This window comes from Myxocyprinus asiaticus, chromosome 6, assembly GCF_019703515.2.
Source record: "Myxocyprinus asiaticus isolate MX2 ecotype Aquarium Trade chromosome 6, UBuf_Myxa_2, whole genome shotgun sequence".
Classification (NCBI taxonomy): domain Eukaryota; kingdom Metazoa; phylum Chordata; class Actinopteri; order Cypriniformes; family Catostomidae; genus Myxocyprinus; species Myxocyprinus asiaticus.
The window spans coordinates 23,945,153-23,968,491 of record NC_059349.1 but is presented as its reverse complement, the minus strand read 5'-3'; the positions used below and the strand labels follow the sequence as shown (position 1 = coordinate 23,968,491).

At 39.2% G+C, this 23,339-nt stretch overlaps 2 protein-coding genes across 6 annotated transcripts in view; both read right to left on the bottom strand.

Annotated features, from left to right (window-relative positions):
* Window positions 1-2,405, bottom strand: part of LOC127443202 (histone deacetylase complex subunit SAP130-like) — a 32,089-nt gene extending 29,684 nt beyond the window's left edge. For both annotated transcript variants that reach the window (XM_051701795.1, XM_051701796.1), the window contains exons 1-3: window positions 2,309-2,405; window positions 818-946; window positions 353-618 (exon numbers count right to left, since the gene is read on the bottom strand). In XM_051701795.1, coding sequence (XP_051557755.1) covers window positions 353-618; window positions 818-923 — 372 coding nt within the window. In that variant the 5' untranslated portion in view covers window positions 924-946; window positions 2,309-2,405. The remainder of the gene's footprint in view (window positions 1-352; window positions 619-817; window positions 947-2,308) is intronic.
* Window positions 2,406-2,868: 463 nt separating this feature from the next.
* Window positions 2,869-23,159, bottom strand: LOC127443204 (protein ENL-like). Of its 4 annotated transcripts, none has more exons than XM_051701799.1 (12): window positions 23,048-23,159; window positions 21,580-21,760; window positions 19,356-19,438; window positions 18,239-18,382; window positions 17,998-18,123; window positions 12,562-13,170; window positions 11,089-11,170; window positions 10,889-10,997; window positions 5,308-5,407; window positions 5,122-5,196; window positions 4,958-5,029; window positions 2,869-4,849 (listed from the first exon to the last, which is right to left on the bottom strand). In XM_051701799.1, the coding sequence occupies exons 1-12, from the start codon at window positions 23,057-23,059 to the stop codon at window positions 4,721-4,723; spliced, it is 1,722 nt and encodes a 573-aa protein (XP_051557759.1). In that variant the 5' UTR covers window positions 23,060-23,159; the 3' UTR covers window positions 2,869-4,720. The 4 variants fall into 4 exon arrangements, with proteins under 4 accessions (XP_051557759.1, XP_051557761.1, XP_051557760.1 ...); XM_051701801.1 differs by having other exon boundaries at window positions 5,131-5,196; XM_051701800.1 differs by having other exon boundaries at window positions 2,901-4,849; window positions 5,131-5,196; window positions 11,089-11,173.
* Between the last annotated feature and the right edge of the window lie 180 nt (window positions 23,160-23,339).

Sequence of the window (23,339 nt, the reverse complement as noted above, 5' to 3'; positions counted from 1 at the left end):
ATTAAATTGCATGACCTTTTATGATTGTCATTTGTGATTACTACATAAAGATTTTTTAAAAATCAATTTGTAAAACGCTTTAACAAATTCATTGAATATAACGTACTCAAACTATTGCTTTGCTAACAAATCAGACATCACTATGGCTTGCAATCACATTCACAAGAGTAACATGTTTTAGAGCATAGGAATACTAGAAAATGTATATTCACTATAGAAATCTCCATATCTTTTCCATTGTCCCCTGATAATTTCCATGTTTTCCATGACGTGGGAACCCTGAAAGGGCTCAGCAGTATAAACTGAAGGTACTAGCTAAAGATGAAGTATCAAAAGGCCAAAACCCCTGTACCTTCAGAGGACCCTCAGTGAAGGCTAGGGAAAGACCCTGATGGAGGTGGGATGGTGTTGCCGACACAGAGACAGGCGTGCCTGACTGGACAAGGCGATGCTGAGGGAGAGGAGGGGGCAGAGTTGGTACTGTTCCATGGGGCAGGGGATTAGCATGTAGTTGGGGGTAGGGTCGTACCACTACCATCTCCTGCTTGTCATCTCTGAACGCTGCACCTCCGCTGGACACCATGTCATGCGGAGCATGATTAGAGTCTTCATATCCTCCTTGAAAAGTTATGAAGACACGATTGATAATGTTCAATAAAAAGCATTCTATGACATCTAAATACATCTAGAAAATGAATTAAAAGACAAGAACTATCATTTCAATGTGCATGATGAATCAACAACTCAGAGCTTGTAGTCGCCTATATCTGTTATACATTAATGAAATGACATATGGAGTCAACGTGTGCACACCTACCTGTGCTGTTTTGACTTCCTGGAAGTCCTGTAGTGTTACTGCCTGGTGTTTGTCCTTGTCCCAGTCCAGATGGGAGTCCTGGACGTGGATATTGCTGAGAACTCATCTTCAGGAACTCTCACGTTCTTCCTGAAAGAGCAAGAGATATAATAGTTGTCAAGGCAATAGGACGATCTAGCTAGAAGCTTTCTCGGTTAGCTCGTCAGTCCCTCAGAGACCCAAAGCACTGACAATGATGATGAATTTTCCTCCTTGAACGTGTTTTTAGGAAACCGCGGATTATGAAATCCTAACTTTTTAGCATATCTGTCAGTTGTCTCCAGTAAATCTATAAATATCCATATGATCGCTCTCTTATCCATGTTTCCTGACCAACCACTGGGTGGCGCCATGATGATTGTAATCGGAGATTATTTAGCAGAGACGGGCCACCTCTTTTAAAATGAATGGGCGAAATTTGAACGCTCAACCAAGGAGCTCTATCGCCCAACGATCAACGGATGTAGAAAGGAAGTCCCGCCTTACAAGTAAAAGAGCCAATCAACTTTTAGATATAGACATAGCTTGCCCATCAACTTGAGCATGCGCATTAGCTATACAAGCCGATAAAATTGCGGTTTTTAGCGTGATATGAAGTAAAGAAGCACAATTTATTATACCAGTGTTGTCATATTTTACTGCTGATTTGAAATTTGTTCTTTGGTCGTAATCTTGACCAGCCATTTTTGAGATTTTGGTCTTTCTCCATTCAAGTAGATAGGAGCTGCACTGGCACGACTGGAATATCCTCCCGAGAGCGTTCCAAACATGGCCGACAGTGGACTGACTTGCTAGAAATACTTTGTTCTAATTGCCTGTTTTGTATTTCTAGTCTCGAGACGCCAAGTAAAAACGGCCAAAACGAGCGATCCAGAGGAGAACAACAACCATTTAAGTGTTACTTGGAGTACAAATTAATTTCAGACTTAACTTGTGCACTTGTTGGCTGTCATAACATCTCAGAATAATTAATGATATCAACGTAACTAACCTCTGACCATCACTTCATGTCATCTGCACACTCAGGTCAGGCACTGTCTTTAAAAAAAACGGTCATCTCGATTATGTGATGTATCAGCATTTTTTATTTATTTATTTATTTATTTATTTTACAATTTTTACAAATGTAATACATTAAATATTACGTTACCCGCTAAGAATATACGCCGTGCGAGTGAAAACACTGGAGACCGGAAATTGAAAACAGTCGAATCGTGGAACATTTCCGCGTTCAGGAAAAAGGTGGATACGATAAATATCGTGTTTTTACAAATCGAAACAGCATCCGTAACTAGTAGCTCAAAGATCTCATGAGCCACTCTAATGACACATGAAAAATCATCTCCAGTGTAGAATTACGACCATCATGTTGCAGCTATAGACATGTGTATGCACCGAATACATGATTTTAACAGTACCCCTGTATTTGCAGAAGGAAAATCGCAGATTTACCGTAATCACGACGACAGCACTCTCCATCCGCTCCGTATCCCCGGCAAAACGACCATGAGCATCAACGGGAATCTGGCTTCAGTAAGTCACCTTCCTTCCGGCCTTTAATTTCAAAACAAAAGCCCTCAAATCCGGATTTTCAAAGTCATTTTAAAGGGATAGTTCACCCAAAAATTAAAATTATCTCATCATTTATTCACCCTCATGCCATCCCATGTGTATGACTTTCTTTCTTCTGCAGAACACAAACAAAGATTTTTAAAACTATTTAACTGGTTTAACTATTTAACTGCATAACTCTTCTGCTTGATTTCATTGCTTTAGGTGTTGCTGTTCTGTATTTCAGGGTTCATACTGTGTATGTAAAAATGCATGGGCATCCATCTAAACACATAATATTATAAACTAAATTGTGAATGAGCTTTAATGATGACAAAATTTTACCTCATAAGTATACAAACATACACTATATGGTATATAATGCAAGTTGTTACTTACATTTTGAATTTAAATACAGTAAATTCAACCACTCTGTTTTAACACTCGATATTGATTGATATGCTACTTGCCTACTTCTATTAGTAGAGGCAAGGACAGCAAAGAGACTTAAATCTGAATTTCAAGAGCTTCACGTTGCATGAGTTTATAATGTATCTTCAGCACTTGCAATAATTAAAAGAACAGCTGATAAAACAAAAATAAATAATAATTGTGTGTTTCTGAAACCTTCAGGGTTCAAACTTTTATACTTGACTATCACATTCCTGCTCTTTGACACTCAATACTTTGGTCATCTGGAAAAAAAGCCAGCAAACTAGAAGTACAAATGATTTTTTTGCAATGTGAAAAGTCAACTAAATTTCACAAGAGTCTCTCTGGAACACCTCGATTATCTGCTATACCTTCTCACAGCCGTGAGCATTAGAGGCTTGCATGTATCCTACTGCTCACTGGTATGCTAAATGTAATATGCTTATAAATGTCTGCTTTTTAAAGTGAGTGATTATTCATTTGGGTTTATGGTACACAAATCCTGTTCACTGCAATTTACTCATGATGTAACATACACCTGACACAAATGTTTCACTGAAAACATTGTTTACTTTATAACCATACATTATTTAGAATCAAAAAGGGTAACTGGCAATTGACAATAAAGAATAACATGTCAAGCATTTATGCTTTTTAAAAAGCAATGCTATCAGACGATATGTATCTGACACAAATACATTTCACTTGTAATACTTCAGGTTGACAGAAAATATTTTTTTTTCAATTGCACCAAAAACTTCCCCCTTCATTCTATGTGCATATTCTCTCAAGTGACTGAATCATCAATATGTCATCAATAGATTCATGTAAAAACATTGACAAAAATCTGTACATTTTTGCAAGTCAATATTATGTAAAAAAAAGAAAAGAAAAAAAAGAAAAAGAAAATCATAAATATAGTTATCAGATAATTACAAAGCACTGAAGTGACCAGAAAAAGTGCACAGTTACTTAAATAAACTACAACAAGAACCTTAAACAAATTGACTTGATTTTGCTGACCATCAAGAGACAAATGACAATGCATAAGACCTTTCTAAGATCATACAAGCAAAACGGATCTCTCGTAATGTGTTCTCTCTGGACAGGTGTTGAAAAGGGCTTTGAATGTCAATTTCAGGCATTTCTATGTCAACAGATAATTCTTGGTCATCCCAAGACACATGAGTGACTCACTAAAAATTATATTTCACATGATATTTTAAAAAGGCACTACAAAGGCAGATAGTTTTTTTCCCATTAGCTGATCTGTGGGAGCATCAATCATCAAAGCTTGAGAGTATGTACTTTTCAAACAAATGGGGCTACAAGGCAATGCAGACACAAACAGTATGCTAATAACGTTTGATCTAGCTAGGCTTTTACCACGCCACCACACTGTGCTGAGTGGTTTACATACAGTACATGGAGCAGAGGAGTAACTGGGTAGAGAGGGGACACAGTCTTTCAGTCGTTGCCCTTGCATAAAAAGGCCCTTCCAGGCACGAGCAAGGGATCCATCCCACCAGTGTTATAGCTTTGGTGCAAAACCAGTCTTGAAATGTACCTGCTTGTAATAAGGTATTCCATCCGTGGTGCCTATGGCGAGATCTTGTCCATTTTGGACAGTATTGTGCCAACAGTTTGTTTCTTTAAGTTTAGTGCAATAAGCAGTGCTGTTTTTTATTCGATAAACCCTGAATACCGCCCCTTTATGCCCCTGGTCCTTGTGTTCGCTTATTTTCACTACAGTATAAAGTTTTTTTATTTGTTTGTTTTGTTTCCTGTGCATTTATATGTTGGTTTCAAGACCTTTCCCTCTGCCCTCAGTAAGTCTGGAGGCCTTTTTCTCACTGATCATGGAAGAGGATCTTCCTTGTTTCATGTAGATGTGGCTTCCAGGTAGCTCTGGAGTTTACGTACAGTTGACTCATCCAAGGAGAACAGGTCAAAGTCAAAGGTTGTATTGGTGATATTAAAATGGCCAGTCTTTTCTATGAGGTTTACGATCTAAAATACAAGCAAACACAACTGCACAAGTCAATCAAAATGCGAACAACAGCAATCACTCCCTAGTTGTCATGAGCCACACATGAATACAGAAAACACATTATCTACCTGCTGTAAAATATTCCTCTCTCTTAGAGCCATCAGCCTGCGGTGAAGGTCAACAAGCTCCTCTGTATACGCCTGGAATCAGATTATTCATTTAGTACCACAGGCAGCTGATGTATAATAAAATCCATATTTCTGACCCTAATGAGTATGATTCAGTTATTTACCCTTCCTACCTTGTCGTATCCCCTCTTGAGCATTTTCTCACGGATGCAAGAATCTGGACTCTTTTTTCCTAACATCTGAGAACGGATACAAACCGACCTTTTTAAACTGACATTAAATAAACATATTGCCTAGGTTTACATTGGACAGTTTGTCGTTTTGACATTATAGTCACATGTCACTCTTACCTTGAGGTTTGCTGAGCTGAGTTTGGGTGGAGGTGACGGGGCTTCCTGGCTGGGAGGACGGGACTCCTCATTTCCATCACTCTCACTGTACATGCTTAAACTGAAAATGGAAAAATCATAGTGAATTTGTGAAAGGAATATAAAGTACATCAAATTCAAGGTACTATATAACTGTAATACTAGAATGTTAAAAAAATTATAATAATTAAAGAGTAATATTTAATTTCGTTTACCAAAAATGAAAATTCTGTTATTATTTAATCACCCACATGTTGTTTTAAACCCATATTTAGTTTCTTCAGTGGAACACAAAAGGAAATGTTAAGCAGAATATCAGAGACTGACAGCCTCAGTCACCATTCACTTTCGTTGTATGGAAAAAAGATGCAATGAAAGTCAAAGATGACTTAGGCTGTTAGTTCCTAACATTTAGCCTTTTGTATTTCATGGAGGGAAAAAAAAGTCATGCATGTTTCGAACAACATGAGGGTGAATGATGACAGAATCTTCATTTTTGGGTGAACTATCCCTTTAATGTTGTGCACTAATGTTCACAGCAGTAATTTACTAGGCTGGGTAAAAATATAGATTTTCCAATGTATCACGAACTTCGTTTGAACAATCTCTATGTGGCAACCCTCTATAATTCAAATAAATCACTCACATGTGCAACCAAATCTCACGCTATGCGACTAAAAATATATATAATTAGCAACTGGCAAGTAAATGTTCAGATTTCACTGATAAAATATCATTTGTAAAATTGATATTTTTGAATTGTACCTACAAGGGTTGCATAGAAGGTTCCTTTATAATTAAAGGGACAGTTCACCCAAAAATAAAAATTCAATTATTGTTTACTCACCCCTGTGTTGTTATAACCCCAAATGACTTTCTTTTTCTTAACACAAAGGGAGAAATTGTGAAAAATTTGTATTCTCAGTGATGTCATACAATGGCAATTTATGGTGACCACATCTTCAAGCTTCAAAAAGACACAAAAGTATAATGCAGAAGTCTAATTAATTATCCCATGAGACTCATGATTTTTATGAAAGTATACAATAAGGTTTAGTGTGAAACAAACCAAAATCGAATATATTATTTAGTAAAAATATTCACTGACCATTATTCTCCTGTGCGCGTTCATAAGTCTGCACGCGAGCTTTAGAGCTCTTTGCACGAGAGCAACAGTAGTTCCCTTTCGATTCAGTTCACTCGACATTGCTGTAAGCAGTATGGGAAATACTTTCCTCAATGACCTAGTTGAAACCCTTGTACAATAACGGCAGTCTTCTGATTGGCAATGGTGATTTGAGTTCTGCCTCTTTAGGTGCGCAGTTGGCCTATATAAGCGGGAGCAAACCCTGCAAACCCCTCAATCCTCTGACGCAGCATCCTCGCCGGTACGATACATGCATGATGAGCTCCAGCCTTCTGTGGGAATGCAGGGCCTCATCACGTTTGGCTGTTCTGATGATGGGGATTTTAACGTCATGTCTCTCACAGCCTCAGAATACGGGCGAGTAGTCCACAGAGGACGCTGCCGCCTCTCCCCCCAGCGAGGGCGAGATGCGTGCACAAGCCAGTGATAAAGAGCTGATTCGCGTCCTCCCAACAGTCCAGCTGCCGTCAAATGACGACCTTTGTGTTAACTCACCCCATAAAGTGTTGGCCTAAGAGTCAGAGGACCACAGTTACAATCCAGCCGTCAACTCAAGCTGACACGTACCATGACAGAGTCATGGATATGACACAAAATTTTGTTGTTGCCTCAGGAAGGCTCTGTGGGTCACAAAAAAGTCACCGGTGACTCAGTCTATGACTCATGGCTGTTCTTTGGATCAGCCACGCAAAGAAACGTGGCCCGAACGGTTTCTGTGTTTTATGTTTGATTATAGAATGTTCTCACAAGAAACAGAAATGCACTCGCTGCTCGAGATGCACATCACACGCTGTACTCAGAATGATAGACAAATGTGTTTTTTGATATGTTGTGTTCAAGATTGTAATCACAAGAAGCAGAAATGAGCCTGCTGTTCGAGGCGCACATATTCACATGCTGCTCGTCCCTGCCAGGTACACCGGGATGGTAGATAAATATGGTTCTGTGTGTGTTCACATATACAATGTTATTACTCAATAGAGAAAGCACTTGTTGCGTCTGCTCTCGCTGCATTTGCTTGAGATGCACACACATTTACGCGCCATTCATTTTCCCTCCCCGCTTGAGTTCACCGGGAGATTATGCATATGTTGTTTTTGTGTGATTGTGTCAGAGATATTCTCGCTGCCTGTTTGAGACACACATATTTACGTGCTGCTCTTTCCCCACCGTAAGTCACCGGGATAGCGCACAAATGTGTTTCTGTGTATGGTGTTCGCATAAAAATATAACACACACTATATTAACCGCTCCCCTGTGATGAGCGGCGCTCTGTCTCCTGTAGCGAGCCCGCTGTCTTGCGGCGAGCCCTCACGGGCATGTCAGTCTATCACACCCCACAAATTTTGATCAACCGCTTCCCTGTGGTGAACGGCGCCCTGCCTCCTGTAACGAGTGAATCAACAAGCCTGCTGTCTAGCTGTGCTTGAGCCCTAAAGGGCATGTCAGTCTATCACCCTACACACTATGATTAACTGCTCCCCTGTGGCGAGCGGCACTCTGTTTCCTATTTTGAGATAATCAATAAGCCCGCTGCGCGGGCCCTAACGGGCATGTCACTCTATCACACCCCACACACCATGGCCAACCACTTCCCTATGGTAAGCGGCGCTTTGTCCCCTACAGTGAATGAATCAACAAGCCCTCTGTCCCGCTACGCGGGCACATGGCAAGCTCTCATGGGCTTGTTAAATTGGGTGTTGAGAACAATGGAACACTGCTATATGGTTCAGTTCATACGCCAGACAACCCGCTTCAACGGCATTCTGTCATCTGTGATCCCACCAAAGGATGCGCCAGTATTGTGTGCAGAAATTCACAATCTCCTTGCTAGAAACGCAATGGAAACTGTCCTGGACTGTGACGCCCACAGCGGGGCTTACAACTGCTATTTTATTACACCAAAGAAAGGTGGCCGGCCTCATCCATTTTAGATCTGAGACACTTGAATCGTGCACTCACACAGCGCCTATTCAAAATGTTAACCCAGAAAACAAATCCTATCGCACATCCATCCCCGGGGCATACTTTCATGTACCAATTGCGCCGCGTTAAAAGCGGATTTTTGAGATTCGCGTTTAAAGGTACTATATATTTATTCAATGTTCTTTCTTTTGGTCTGTCTCTGGCCATTTGAAAAACCTGGGTTTGAATGTCAACCGGGAGAAAAGCCCAGTTTTTTTTCATTATTTTCCCCCAGCCAACAAATCTTCTTTTTAGGGGTTCAGCTCAACTCTGTGAGCATGTGTGCGCACCTCACGAGCAAGCGCATTCAGGCCGTTTTCAGTGTCTATCCCAATTCAAACTGGGGAAAGCATGTCCACTGAAGTCTTTTCAGAAGATATGGATTTTATGGCGGCAGCATCCGCCATCATACCGTTAGGTCTGTTACACATGAGACCTCTCCAGTATTGGCTGAAGCGACATGTACAACAATGCATGTGCATTGGGGTAACTTGCCACTGTCTGGCTGCTTTAGCACCTTGGACAGCTCCAGCCTTCTATCAGCAAGGTGCTATTCTGGGTCAAGTATTCAGATGAAAAGTGGTGACCACAGATGCATCCAACACAGGTTGGGCTGTGGTGTGCGATGAAAGCCTGGCTTTTAGCACCTAGACAGGTGTGAAGCGAGCGTGGCACATCAACCGCCTAGAACTACTGGCTGTCTTTCTAGCCTTGAGGGATTTTCATTCTGACACTGTGAATCACCACATTCTGATTCATTCTGACAACACAACAGTAGTGGTGTACATAAAATTGCCAATAATTAATGACCTATGCACAACGCCTCCTTCAATGGAGCAGGCGTCATCTCCTCTCCCTACATGCGACACACATTCCGGGCCACCTGAATTACAGGGCAGATCTGTTGTCATGCCAGGAAGCGCTACTGGTGGAATGGAGACTTTACCCTCAGACAGTTCTGAGGATTTGGAAAGTATTCAGCAAAGCGGAAGTCGATCTAAGTCACATCCGTGGGAAATGCCCACTGTCCCCTCGGGTACTCCATGCACCAAGCCCCCGTGGACGCAATGGCCCACAAATGGCCTGCGAAATGCAAATATGTGTTTCCCCCAGTACACCTAATTCATTCTGTCAACAGCAAAGTCCGTGAGGACAAGGAAACGGTTCTGTTGATGGCGCCGAATGGCCCAATCAGTCCTGGTTTCTGGAGATGATAGAGGTATTGTACGGCCCTCCGTGGGAAATATCACTGAGGAGGGACCTCCTCCCTCAAGCACTGGGCACGATTTGGCATCCCCAGCCAGAGTTGTGGAACCTACATGTGTAGTCCTTGAACAGAGCACATCGAAACAGCCGGAACTAGCTCAGTCAGTGATGAATACAATTTTACAGGCTAGAGCACTGTCCATGAGATGCCTCTATGCACTAAAATGGCAAGTCTTTGCAAACTGGTGCTCTTCATGTGGTGAAGACCCAGTAAATTGCTCCATAGCTGAGATCCTTACATTCCTTCAGGAGCGAATAGATACTGGTCTTACCCCGCCTACACTTAAAGTTTATGTAGCAACTATCTCGGCGTTCCATGCTCCAGGCGGGTTCTGCTATAGGCAGACACGATCTGATCATAAAATTCCTTGGAGGAGCGAGGCGTCTGAACCGCCCTCGCCCTGCTATGGTACCGACTTGGGACCTAAATCTAGTGCTGACAGCACTTAAAGGGACCCCGTTTGAGCCATTATAATCTATTGAGTCACATGGAATAATTTATTAGACTTCTGAATTATACTTTTGTGTCCTTTTGAAGATTGAAGAGGTGGTCAGCAAACTGCCATTGTATGACATCACTGAGAACAATTTTTTTTCACAATTTCTCCCTTTGTGTTAAGAAAAACAAAGAAAGTCATATGGGGTTATAACAACACTGGGGTGAGTAAACAGTGGCTGAATTTTTATTTTGGGTGAACTAATACTTTAAGAGCACTAGCTGAGAGATTTTTTTTTTTTATATGTAAGCAAAATGGACATTGTAACAGAAATGTACCCATTTGAATCCATATCGAATCAAATCGAGATCGGAATCGAATTGAAAGCTTGTGAATCGGAATCGAATCGAATAGGAAAATCTGTATCAATACCCTGCCCTAATAACCGATATGTACAAAAATATTTTCTGTCTGCACTGACATTTGATTTTCATTGTAAATTTTCTCCTTCAGGTTTAAAGCTAATGCAGCAACCAGGACAACAGAGTAGAGGGTGCCTTATCCCATTGTGTTACACAGCACAAACATATCAGTAAACTTTCCAATGAAAACAAGGAACATTAAAAGATAATCTCTTGAGTAAAATAGTGTTGGTTATCCAAATATTTGTCAGTTTTTTATAATCTAATAAATGCCTTCAGTAAACTTTTTAGTAAATTGGACTGAATTATGGGTGTATGGCACAGACCGAGAGTCCTGGTTGGGTGGAGTTGCCTTCATGGGCGTCTCAACCTCTGAGCTGCTGTCATCATCAGAGCCTTCAGAGTGCATATCCTCTACCATAGTACGGAGTGTCCCTGGACACAATTATCACAATAATATCAACCTTCATGTGGTGGACAATAGTGAGCAAACAATTCACAGTGTATGATTAAACTCCTCAAATACCTTGGCCTTGCTTTTGGGAGGGCTCAAAGTCAGAGTCAGAGCTGGAACTGGAGCTGGAACTAGATGGACTGGAAGGAGCCGACTGCTTCAAATATAGACAACATGCCTTGATTACTCAAAAATAAACAACATCCTTGAGCTTTATGCTGCCTTCACATGCTATCTAAATTATTCTACCGATAACAGGAAACATTAAGGACTGCCCATTTAATTTTTGCACATTTCTTGGGGAACTCTTATTTTCACGTTGTAATACATGTTAGTCAGCTAGCCGACAATAATTAATTTTTTGGTCAAATACAGTACATGCTAATTTCTCTGTGAAAAAATTGCACAATATGCATAAATGTTTATGACCAAAACAGCATTATCATTTTTACAATAATTTTGATAGCATATGAAAGCAGCATTATTCCACAAAAATTGATATAATCTCATGAAAACAAGTCCAGGTCACATTTAACCCCAAAATCAATAGAAAAATAAAATAAGAAAAAATATTTTGCATCAGGACAATGAAGCCTGTTATAGGAGCATTTAGATTTTTGGCATTTTTACATTATTTTCTAGACAATTAAGCATATTTTCCCATCAAATTGTCATTACCATAATGCATCAGCACATTTTACTGTTGAGTTTTTTGTAATTTTTAATTATTCTCAATGGTGATTCTCATTAGATTCCCATTACTGTTCAAATTAACAGTAAAAATCTACTGTAATACTATGATTTTGTTTTTCAAGTAAAAAAAATACTATCATTTGTAAATACAACACTTTAAATTTAAATGATATATAATTATTTTCAATTGAAGAATTTTTGCATTAAGGTAATGAAAACTAGGGAAGAAAATGTGCTTAAAGGTGCACTCAGTACTTATTTACCTCATTTAAAAGTTTTACTTCTAAAGAAATGAAAAGTAATTTTGAAATATATGTATAAAATCATGACCACTCATTTTAGATGAAGACTCAACTCCAGTCATATCAGTAACTTTATAAAAGCTCTTTTAATCTACATGGGGCAGGGGCGCCTCAAGGGGGCAGCCATGTTAGCATCACATGAACAGCTGAACACTACTTGCTTAATCTCAGTAACTGCCCTGTACACTTTCACTCATTTATTAAATTAATCCTGGTTTACTGTGCATAGTGAATTTCTACAATGGCACTGGTAACTGAAAACTACTGTGTTTGAATGATGCAGCATCCAGGACACTAGGTGTTAGTGTAAGCCATACGACACACTTCAAAAAATTACTGAGTGCATTTTTATTTGTAAAAATGAAAAAAGATGAAAAAAATTTCACAATGCAAAAATCTTAATAGTCCTATGAATATGACTAATTTTCTTTAAACAAAATATAATTTCTTATTTCTTTCTTTTGATTTTGTGGTGATATATGACCAAGACTGGTTTTGTGAGATTTTCCCAAAGCCATGTTTTGCTGATGGAACAACAGTCTATACATACCTCAGATTTTGAAGAGGCTTCATCCTCAGAGTTGGACCCATTAGAGTCTGGCTGCCTTTTCACTTCTTGTGCCTCCGGTTTCATCTTGGATAAGTGGCCTTTATCTTTGGGTGTTTTCTTCTCTGGGTAACTGGAGGGTGTTGTTGAGGTGATACGGGGGGAGCTGCTGCTGTAAACCCCACTGACTGGCCCCTTCATGCCCTCTGTGCCCACCCTCTTCTGTTTTTTGGTGCTAAGCCTCGGAGACTCAGTGGCGGACATGGGCCGTTTGCTTGGAGTTCGAGTGTCCAGCTGACCCCCTCCACCTGTTACTGCTCCTCCACCTTTTGGAGACATCCCATCCATCTTGGACTCTCTTACTGTAAGTTTAGGCTCTTTAAAGGCTGCTTTGGGCACAGTTTTCCCCTCATCTTTTCCTTTGCCCTCTGGGGCTTTCTTTGAATAGGAGGTTAATGACTGGTCTCGGTTGGACTTGCTGCCCTCACGGTCGCTCTCTCTGGACGTGGCTTTGCTCTCTGAGTCCTTCCTTGTACGCTCTCGGTGCTCTTTGGTTGCCTTATGGGCTTTGAGCCCTTTGCTGCTCCCACTTCCTCCATCTTTACTAGCTTCCTACAAAGATTAAATGATTATTTAAAAGAAGTATCTTTGACAATGCACAGTCTTCTATCAACCAAACATTTAAATTCTTTCTTTGTTTCTGTAGTTATCTAGGCTACATTCCTAAAACCCCCAATACATTCAAAGCTATCAATCAAAATTAATTCAGAAACATACTTGAGTGTAATCTTTTTAATTACAGTATATGTTAATGAGAGTTTATCAAATATAACATTCTAAGGATTGGCATTTCGAGTAATTTAGTAGTCAAGTACTCTAACATATAAGAAAACGAGAAATCAATTACGTGTAATAAGAAATTTAGAATTTAGATAACTTTAAATAATGACAGAATTTTATGTTTGGGTGAACTATTCTTTTAAAGAGCCCATATTATGCTCATTTACAGGTTCATAATTTTATTTTGGGGGTCTACTAGAATAGGTTTACATGCTTTAATGTTCAAAAAACACATTCTTTTCTCATACTGTACATTGCTGCAGCACCTCTTTACACCCTCTGTCTGAAACGCTCTGTTGTAGCTCCTGTATCTTTAAAGCCCCCCTTTCCAAAAAGCCCAGTCTGCTCTGATTGGTCAACTGGCCCAGTATGTTGTGATTGGTCAACCGCTTAGAGCGTGTGTCAGAATTGTAACGCCCCATACCATAACCTAGTTTCAGCTCCCAAAGCTTCCTGAGCAGCGCATTCCTGAGGCGGGCATTATGCAAATGTGTTACATAGTGACAACTATGTCATGGAAGTAATGGCTGGACTGCAAACCAGATGTTTCACGCAGTTCAGGAGCAGTGTTTTCTGTGGGAGAGAGTAACTCCCTTTGGCGTGGACTTTGTGCTTTGTAACTTTGCAGACCTTTTACATGCACAAACAGCTATATTACACACTAAAGGTAAAATCCCAAAAAGCATAATAGGGCCTCTTTAACAACGTCATGCATTCACAGCGCCGACCAATGCATTGAGTTGAAAGTAATGGCAAGATTAAGTTGAGAGAAGCGGTTTCATTGTTGCCCACAGCAGAAAAACTAAAGAAAATCTAATTGCAATTTTCAAGTAGTTTTTACCAGTGCTGTTAATCAATTAAATTTTTTTAATCGCAATTTTTTTTTTGTAGTTAATCGCGATTAATCACAGATTTTGAAAGTGCTGAAATTTGACACTATATATACTTATTTTCTTGTCAAAATGCATTTATTTCCATCTCAGGAAAGAAAACAAAACAATATGTAGCAATAATTTCCCAAACAAAGCCTTCCACAATATAAAGACAATGCACTAAAATAGCACCAGTTCAAGGAACATTAAATGTTTCCCAAAATCTAAGTGGGAGTTTGACTAATTGAAAGAACTAGTCCCCACACAGGTTGCATGTTTATTGCAATGGACATTAAATCCCTTAAACTGTCATCCTCCACAATATTAATCTGCAGACAGACTGTGGCTATTCGCTTTCCTACAGCAATCCTGAAGCTGGGTTCATGATGTGCGTCAAAGCGACAACGCCATCGTCGTGCGCCACTTTGAACTCACCATGAAAAGCGCTTGCAAACAAAAACGTCTCATTCTGCTTTTTGGTGATAGTTAAGATTTGGTGCGCCTTTGTGGTAATTAAAACGTGCCTTACATAGGCTGAAAAATACTTGATTTCAATCACAAGTCTGTGCTCGTTTTGTACATCAAATAGTGTTAAGAGCTCCTTTCTCCATCATTTTATCACTGACAGAAGAGCTATCAGAGATTCTTTTATTTACTGACATAACAACCTCCACGGCTCTATCATCGGATAGAGGATATCAATGGTCAATTAGCGTGTTAAGACAGATCCGTCCGCGTTATGCTATTTTATGCTAAGCTTGTAGGATCACTAGGTAGAAGGGCTCTGGCGCTGTGGCGTGTGCGTCAGTGTAATGACTCCGGGTGGACACATTACAAAGGTTCCGCCATTCATCCCAGTGTTTATGTGTATTAACGGTAAATGTGGTAACTGCGATTAAGAAAAATTAAAAATTGTAATTAATCGCATGCGTTAATTCTGACAGCTCTAGTTTTTACTAGTTGATTATTTAAAGCTGAACAAGTACTCAATTATCTGAAAAAGTTTCATCAGGTTTCCCACGCCTTTTGATTATTGAATTTCCATGAGTTTTCCAGTCATTTGTAATTACTTTGTCATTTTAATCATTTTAAAAAGACTGCAGGGCAGATTACAATATGTCAGGTACCAATCATTGGAAGGAATTGATTACAGCAATAACACTTTTACAGATGTCTCCAATAAGATAAAAAACAAACAAACAAAAAAAAAAAACACACACACAAAACAAAAAAACAAAAAAAAATGAAATTGAATGTCCACTTGAGGAAGACCCATTTTGTGTCCCATAGGAAATTATATAGTAGTCCCACAGTAGTGGTTACAGACAGACTGAAATAATAAGCATTTATTACAGTGCATAAGTTCAGAAATGTATTAACTATATGAAGTTTAATGACTTTTAAGGTTTTATTAATTTCCATGACTTTTCAAGCCCTGGAAATCCTAATTTTTTAAATTACCAGACTTACCATGACCATGGGAACCCTACTTCATGTTGCATCAATTCTCAAAGGAGTGATTCATTTAAAAAATGCTATATTTAATTGCATTCATCCATCTTGAATATTTAAATGACACAATGATGCCACAGGCATGTCTCTAGAGTTGTTTAGCTGCATACCAAAGAGACATCTGTCTCCATTCTCCATTCAGTCTTACTTAATCCAAAGGATGACACAGATGCTAAAATATACAACCCCTCTGCAGCTCATAAACTATCTGGGCAAACATAAACATGAACATAGCAGTTTTACTTCTATCCTGTATTTTCAATTGAAGAACACCGCAGTATCAAGCCTTTCCGCCTGTTTACGAAATAACATGATTAATGCATAAACCACTGTAAACAGTTTAAGCATTGGAACAACTGACATTCTCTTCTAGTATTTTCCAGGAGGAAAAGAACTGAGCTACATTAAAAGTACTCCATATCGTAGTACAGATCAACACTCTGGATAATGACTAAAGCCATCTTTACACTACAAAGGTGGCACAGGAGTTGCATTAGAAGTGGCATTTAGGTGTATTTACACAGACTGTTTAATGCTGCTCAGAGCAGTAATAAATGCATTTACACAGCTATTACAATTGCATAAATAATGTTATGATATTTTAAGCATAAAATTATGAACGTAGAAATATGAAATGAATGAAAATATGAAATTATACTTTTAAATTCGAAACTAAATAATGAAATATATGCTCTACAATAACTCACAACAAAGTTTAAGGCTGCTCTGATGCTGCATTTCATTTACACAGAACCAAAGCAGCATCAGAACTGCCACTGATACTGAGGTGGGCCAAAGCAGGGATGATTTAGTCAGGTTTTTATGCAGCATTGTGTCTTTACACAGAATTTTGTGCAGGAACAGAGCAGCCTTAAGGCCCCAATATGCTTAATACGAAATCTAAGAACAAATGGGTGTGATGCCATTTAGAATAAAATCTGGCCAAAAAGAAGCGTTTTTTTTTGCATTTGTTTCAGTGGTTCGTAACAGCTTGCCTGGGCGAACTTTTAGGAAAAATTCTTACCGGCTGCTAAACACCTTCTCACTGCCACTGATCCATGTCAATTGTAGGTGTGACCTGGAGCTCCACCTCCCTTGAGGCCGACAGCTAATTTTGTTTGCATTGTTCAGTCAGTCAAATTCATTCAACATCTACACACCGGCGTGCAGTTATTAGCGAGCTGGTGCAAACTTACCTACATCTGTACGATCGTTTGCTTAGAGACATTTTCAATTTTTTGTCATGTGATTTTTTTTATTTTATTATTCAATAAAACGAATCAAATCTACTCAATTACTTCCAAGTGTCCATTCACTCATGTGCCATCTGCAATAAAAGCCATTCACACATCTGCCCAATGAAATGCCTATCATTATTCTTTGTCTTTATTCTGCACATTAACACTTTTATACACCAATCTTTGCAGTAGTATCAGTGTCATCATAAATCACAATAACAGAGTGTAACCTACGCATATTATGGCCATGAATAGCATGTTAGTGCATTAGCGTTATGAATTCAGAATCTAAACAAGTCAAATTGCACATTTTCTACTGCATATATATTACTTTAAATCATCATCGAGTGGTTAAAACAACATCTTTTACTGACCTCGTGTGAATTCTTCTCATAGAATGAGGCAAAAAGTCATTGATAACATGTTTTAATGTCACATTAGTTAAGGTTTTACATAAAGTGGGAGTCTGGATGTTCGCAAAGAGTATACTGTTGCTCGACTTTTTAGAACTTCTTTTTACCCCTGAATGAAGAACTACTCCGGAAGTATATCGGGGCCTTTAACTGTGGCTGTGTAAAGATGCTGAACGACTTTTAAGAACTTATAAAGGGATAGTTCAACAAAAAAAAATCTGTCATCATTTACTCATCCTCATGTTGTTCCAAACCTGTATGACTTTCTTTCTTTTGGAACACAACAGGAGATGTCGGTCAGAATGTTAGCCTCCGTCACCATTCACTTTCATTGCATCTTTTTTCCATGCAATGAAAGTGAATGGTGACCGAGGCTAACATTATGTCTAACATAATCTTTTTTTTGGATGAACGATCACTTTAAATGTATCTTTTGAAATAAATGTCTTCATGTGAATATGACAAAACTGTTAGGTGAGAAAGTTTTCTAGAGGTGATTTTGGTGCCACCACAATGGAAGAACTTTTTAAACAAAATCTGACAATCACTGATGCATTTACTAACCTTTACAGCATGGGAGGACTTGATCTTCTTGGGGTCGGAGAAGGCAGAGAGTGGAATAGTTGGCAGCATTGGATAATCTGGACTGGGCTTTGGCATCATCTCTGCTCCCTCAGGAACAACTATGACCTAAAAAGTGTCCCAACAAAAGAGAGAGAGAGAGAGAGAGAGAGTGAGAGACTGTATGTTTAAAAGAGCTGATTACTGATGTAAATACAAAGCAAAGACAAATAGTCACGCTCACCCCACCAGCCTTGACCAGTTTACGTCGAAACTCGTGTGTGGGGTTGTTAAACGTGAGCTTCTCGCACCGCAGATGATTGACAGGTGGGTTGCCTTCCAGGTTCAAAAAAAGGTCATAATTAAAGCACACCTTTTTAGGTTCCTCCTGTGATAGAAAAGATAATTATTTTCAGGCTTTTAAGATGTAAAAATAAACAGGGTAAACAGGGTTCCAACACCTTTTGAGCAACAAATTTCCATTATTTATCAGTGAATTCTGAGTTGTTCATAATTATTGGATTAAGACTTTTAAAAATCATTTTATAGAGATGGCACTCACAAAGAGCAATGGGATATTTAACTAGAAAAATCTATATTCACTCGCCATTTCTGTGACTTTTAATGACTTTTTTAGGATTTTGTTCATTTGCATTATTTTCCAGACCTGGATATCATCATTTTAACCTGACATTTCCAGGTTTTCCATGATTGTGGGAAGCCTGTGTACAAATGTTTTAAAAAACTATTCTGGTGACGAAAGTATGAACCACTAAATCAAAACCGACAACACATCTATAAAGACATGAGCAGTGTGTAAAATATTTACAGTATGGTAAGGTCACAGTACAGTCTTTGGTAAATTAAATTTGAGAAAAGAAGACAGAAAATGGAAAGCAAACCCACAAATATTCAACTAAGCATTCTAGAAAAGTAAATATATAAAATGACGACAATTAGACATAGAACGCAAGTCTTAAAGTGTAATACATATTCATATATTCTTACCACTTGTGCCCCTACTAAGGTCTCTGTACCGCAACAGCTGCATATAAATTCTGTTTGTGTGTTGGTAAAATATGTTAGCCCCTCGAGCAAACACACTGTTTTTAACCTGACCTTTAACATTTACAGAATTGCAAAACTCTTCATCGCAACGTTTTTCCGATACTGGCTACAGTTTACAAAATTCTGCCTAAAATAACACAGCAAGGGCATTTTCCTCACGCACATCTAACAAAATCATGCAAAAGCAGTCTGGCTCACCTTTTCATGCATTTTGCCTGAAATACCAGTTATTCTTGTCAAATCTGTAAAAATGCAGATACTGGTGTAGATATGTGGCTCAGAGATGTGCTTACCTTGTTTTTGAAGTAAACCTCTATGGGCATGAGGAAGCCAGCATAGCCTGACTCTTCAACTTTATATGGAGGCTCCTTACAAACTGTATGGGGGGAAAAAGCATTTCATGGACTTTGTGTGCAGACACATGGTAAATGTAGAGCAAAACAGTCTAAAAGTCTACTAAACTAAATTGTATTATCTATATGAACAGGCTACATATAACACAGGCTACAATTATTACTGGTATAATTACTATATAATTACTGCCATTTCTGTGCCACTAGCAGCACCAGAATTTCCCAAACACTACGGCCCCATCCTTCTCTGTTCAGAAAAACAGGTTGTCCCACCTTAAAATCATGTCTTTGGTTGAGCCTGAAGTTGACATGTCAGTTGACAAACAGATTAAAGTTTTAAAAGTGCCACATAGCCACAAGTAGGTATTGCTGCAGCCCGGAGATCTCCAAACGGGGGTGGAAACTCCAAAAGAGGGCGGGATAACTCCAGAAGAGGAAGGAGTTACTCTAGAAGGGGGATGGGGCAACTCCAAAGGGGGCAATACTTCCACACAGTTAAAGGGGGTCGCACACCAGACGAATGACATGGTGCGTTTCTAAACAAGTGTTTTCTATGAATGTATGCACCCAGCTACAACTCCAGAGGCTGCTCAAATTTCTGCCGCAGCACGGAGAGCACGGAGAGCACGGAGTTTCCAATAAACTGAACTCAAATCATTATCAAAGGACATAGATTACTGTATTTACTCTAGCCATCACTGAATGATATATTGTGCATATGTATCTATCATATAGTCTACACAATATGTTTTCAGTTACAAGTATGTCTTTTGTGGTTTGACAGCTTGAATGAAGCCCAATCAATGCTACAGGCAGAGAAATTGCATAATTAACGTAGCCATTTCTGATCGTTCAGTTTGCGCAGTTATACCATACACTAACCTGCAAACTCATCAACATCACTTTGTTCATTCTTGAAAAAATTTTGTGTGTACTGTCTGCCACCTGAATTGCATTGACATGCCCTGTGTTTGATACCGGTGCTGTGTCCTACCCGCGACGTTGACATGCCAGACCACTCAAACAAACAGAGCAATGTTTTGTAAGTGCCAAAGTGCCACAAGTAAGTATTTCTGCAGCCCGGAGATCTCCAAAAAGGGGGCCGGAAACTCCAAAAGATGGCGGGGTAACCCCAGAAGGGGCGGAGTTACTGTAGAAGGGGGCTGGGCCAACTCCAAAAGGGGGGTACATTTCCACACACGATTATAGAAAGGGTTAGGTTATAGGCTCTGTATATCTTTGCTGGCGGTTCAGAGCTCCCATCCCTTTTTGGAGCTCAGCCTGCAGCTATATCCTTCTCCAGAGCCACAGTCTTCACACTTTTTTTCAAGAAAATGAACCTACGAATGGCTTTCTATAGTTGTATTTGCATGTAACATTTGGATAGGAAAAAGTTCTTTAACACTAAAGAAATCACACATACAACACCTTTTAATAATGTCTTACTACTGGTATAATTACAATTACTGGTACTTACTGAGAAATGTATCAATATTTAAGTCCTTTTTTACTATAAATTCTCCTCCCTGCCCGGTTGGTGGCAATATGCACGAAGAATGCAAATCGCCAAATACAAAACAAGAAAGTTAAAGTGGAAATGGAGATTTATAGTACAAAAGGACTTGAAATTGTAAATGTTTCTCACCTACACTTATCATGTCGCTTCTGAAGACATTGATTTAACTACTGGAGTCTTATTGATTACTTCTATGCTGCCTTTATGTGTTTTATGAAGCTTCAAAAGCTCTGTCCATCATTCACTTGCATTGTGTGGACCTACAGAGCTGAGATATTTTTCTAAAAATCTTCGTTTGTTTTCTGTAGAAGAAATAAAATCATACATCTGGGATCGCATCAGCGTAAGTAAATGATGAGAGAATTTTCATTTTGGGTGAACTAACCCTTTAACATGCTGTAACTATAGACACTATATTTGTTTGGGCTTTTGGCATTAACAAGTTTATCGTTTTTGATAGGTTAAACACAATAATGGAAATATCCTTCAAAACAGAATAAGATGGGTGCAAATTCCATCAAGGTGTTTTCATTGGCACAAACACCTACATAAACGCTACCCTTTAATCCAAACAGGAAGGAAATTTAACCTACATGGCAGCAAGTACAAAGTTACAGTGTAACTAGGTTCACCCAAAATATAACCTGCCTCTTTTGGGTTTTGGGAAGCTGTCGTGAAGGCGGAAGACAACTCTTTCCACAAAGTGCTGGATGTCACATGTCTCTGGGCCGCGGACAAACACCATCCAGTCATGTGTGAAGCCCTCGGTGGTGACCTTCTTCCTTAACTGGGCTCTGTGGCCCAGCTCCAGTTTCACCTGCACAGTGCACTTAAACAACAGTCATCCATTAGTCTTTCAATAGTGGACAAGATGATAACATGGTGCCAATAATCAGCTATGACTACTGAACATCAGATTTGATCTTACTGTGACCTCTATTCAGTGAAATGGAAAAATGGCTGTTTTGTATTAGCAATCCCAATATTTCATCAGTGAGTGATGTGTACAGACCAGGGTGAAACAAAGCATAGGACTGAAAAGGAGGTCTTGAGGAAACCTTGGCCTACTTCTAGATTTACAGTTTATTTCTGCAAGAAATCAACCTGCTTCAGCTCTCTGACAGCTGGAGATGGAAACTCTTAGTTCTGTGACATTCATCATGTGCATTGGTTTATTGTTTACAGCTTTTCTTGGTATGGAAACAAAACTACGGATGGACTTGTGGGCTTATGTGTTTACTCCATGGTTAATATATTCCTTGCCAATGTTGACTGAGTTTGTTTCCTATCTGCAAACAAGAGCCTAAAGCATTTTGTCCCAGGACATGAATAAATACAAAACTACACAAGTGGTGCATCAAAACCTGCTTAACACAATGTCAGAAATAATGAATGGGGAGTGTGTAACCACATCAGACTGTGCTAGTACTACTATCAAACTTTAAATTCACACAGCATAATTTAGTTTCAAAGCACTACTAGTCCCTCCCTTGTTAAACTTTCTTTAATAATTTAATGATTCACTTTCACAGTCACACAGCTGAGTTAACACCCTTAACAAGGACACTGGCATTCTCTCATTCAATATTTGGAAACCAAGCTTAAAGCTATTTAATTATATAACCCAACATCACACATCCATCCTCCCTTGAAATGGAACAAGGTGGCTGTCTCTAAATCTAAAGAGCAGCCTACAAAGACAGCATGTTTGGGGCCATTATGGGCGCGAGCGAACGTACTCACAAATGCTGCCTAGGAAGGCAGCTCACTAGATATTTAGACACTAGCTAGCTGGACACCTAGTATGTGCTGGAACTCGAGTCTTTATCTGTCCTGTATCTCAAATCCTGATATTTATAACAGGACATGCTGATTTCTGTAAACATCTCTTCGTCACACCTTATATTTACATAAAACACTGATGTAATTACTCGGGTTTCCTGCTTTAAGCATCGCTGGCACACACGCAGAGTGACTAGCTGGCTAAGTTAGCACCCTTGGCAGTCATCATAGAAACGTTGGCCTCGCGACTACTAAATATAAATGCTTTAATGATTAAAAATCATGCACGTTTCACTATATTATCTATCTGGCAGTGTTATTAAAAGCGTATTACCATGTTTTCCATTGTTGCCTATGTTCCGGTTGTTCAGTTTATTTACAGAAGCGTTGAAGTAGATTGAATGTGCATCCTCGCTGTTACACTGAAGGAGTGTGAAGGAAGAAACTGAAGCGTTTGAACAAATGGCCGCGACACGGACGGTTTTTAAAATAAAAGCAGAATTGCTCATCTCTACCGGTATTTCTCTTCCACATCAATTTAAACACTACGAAAATAACTGACGTTATTCCACCCATTACTGTATATTTTATGGAGAGGTCTTTGTCAGTTTTCCTCCTATAGCGGT

Coding starts and splice junctions, on each gene's coding strand:
- LOC127443204 (XM_051701798.1), bottom strand. Junction 10,998..11,088: donor CTCCCAAAAGCAAGGCCAAG/GTATTTGAGGAG, acceptor AATTGTGTCCAG/GGACACTCCGTACTATGGTA. Junction 5,030..5,121: donor GATACGACAAGGTAGGAAGG/GTAAATAACTGA, acceptor ATCTGATTCCAG/GCGTATACAGAGGAGCTTGT.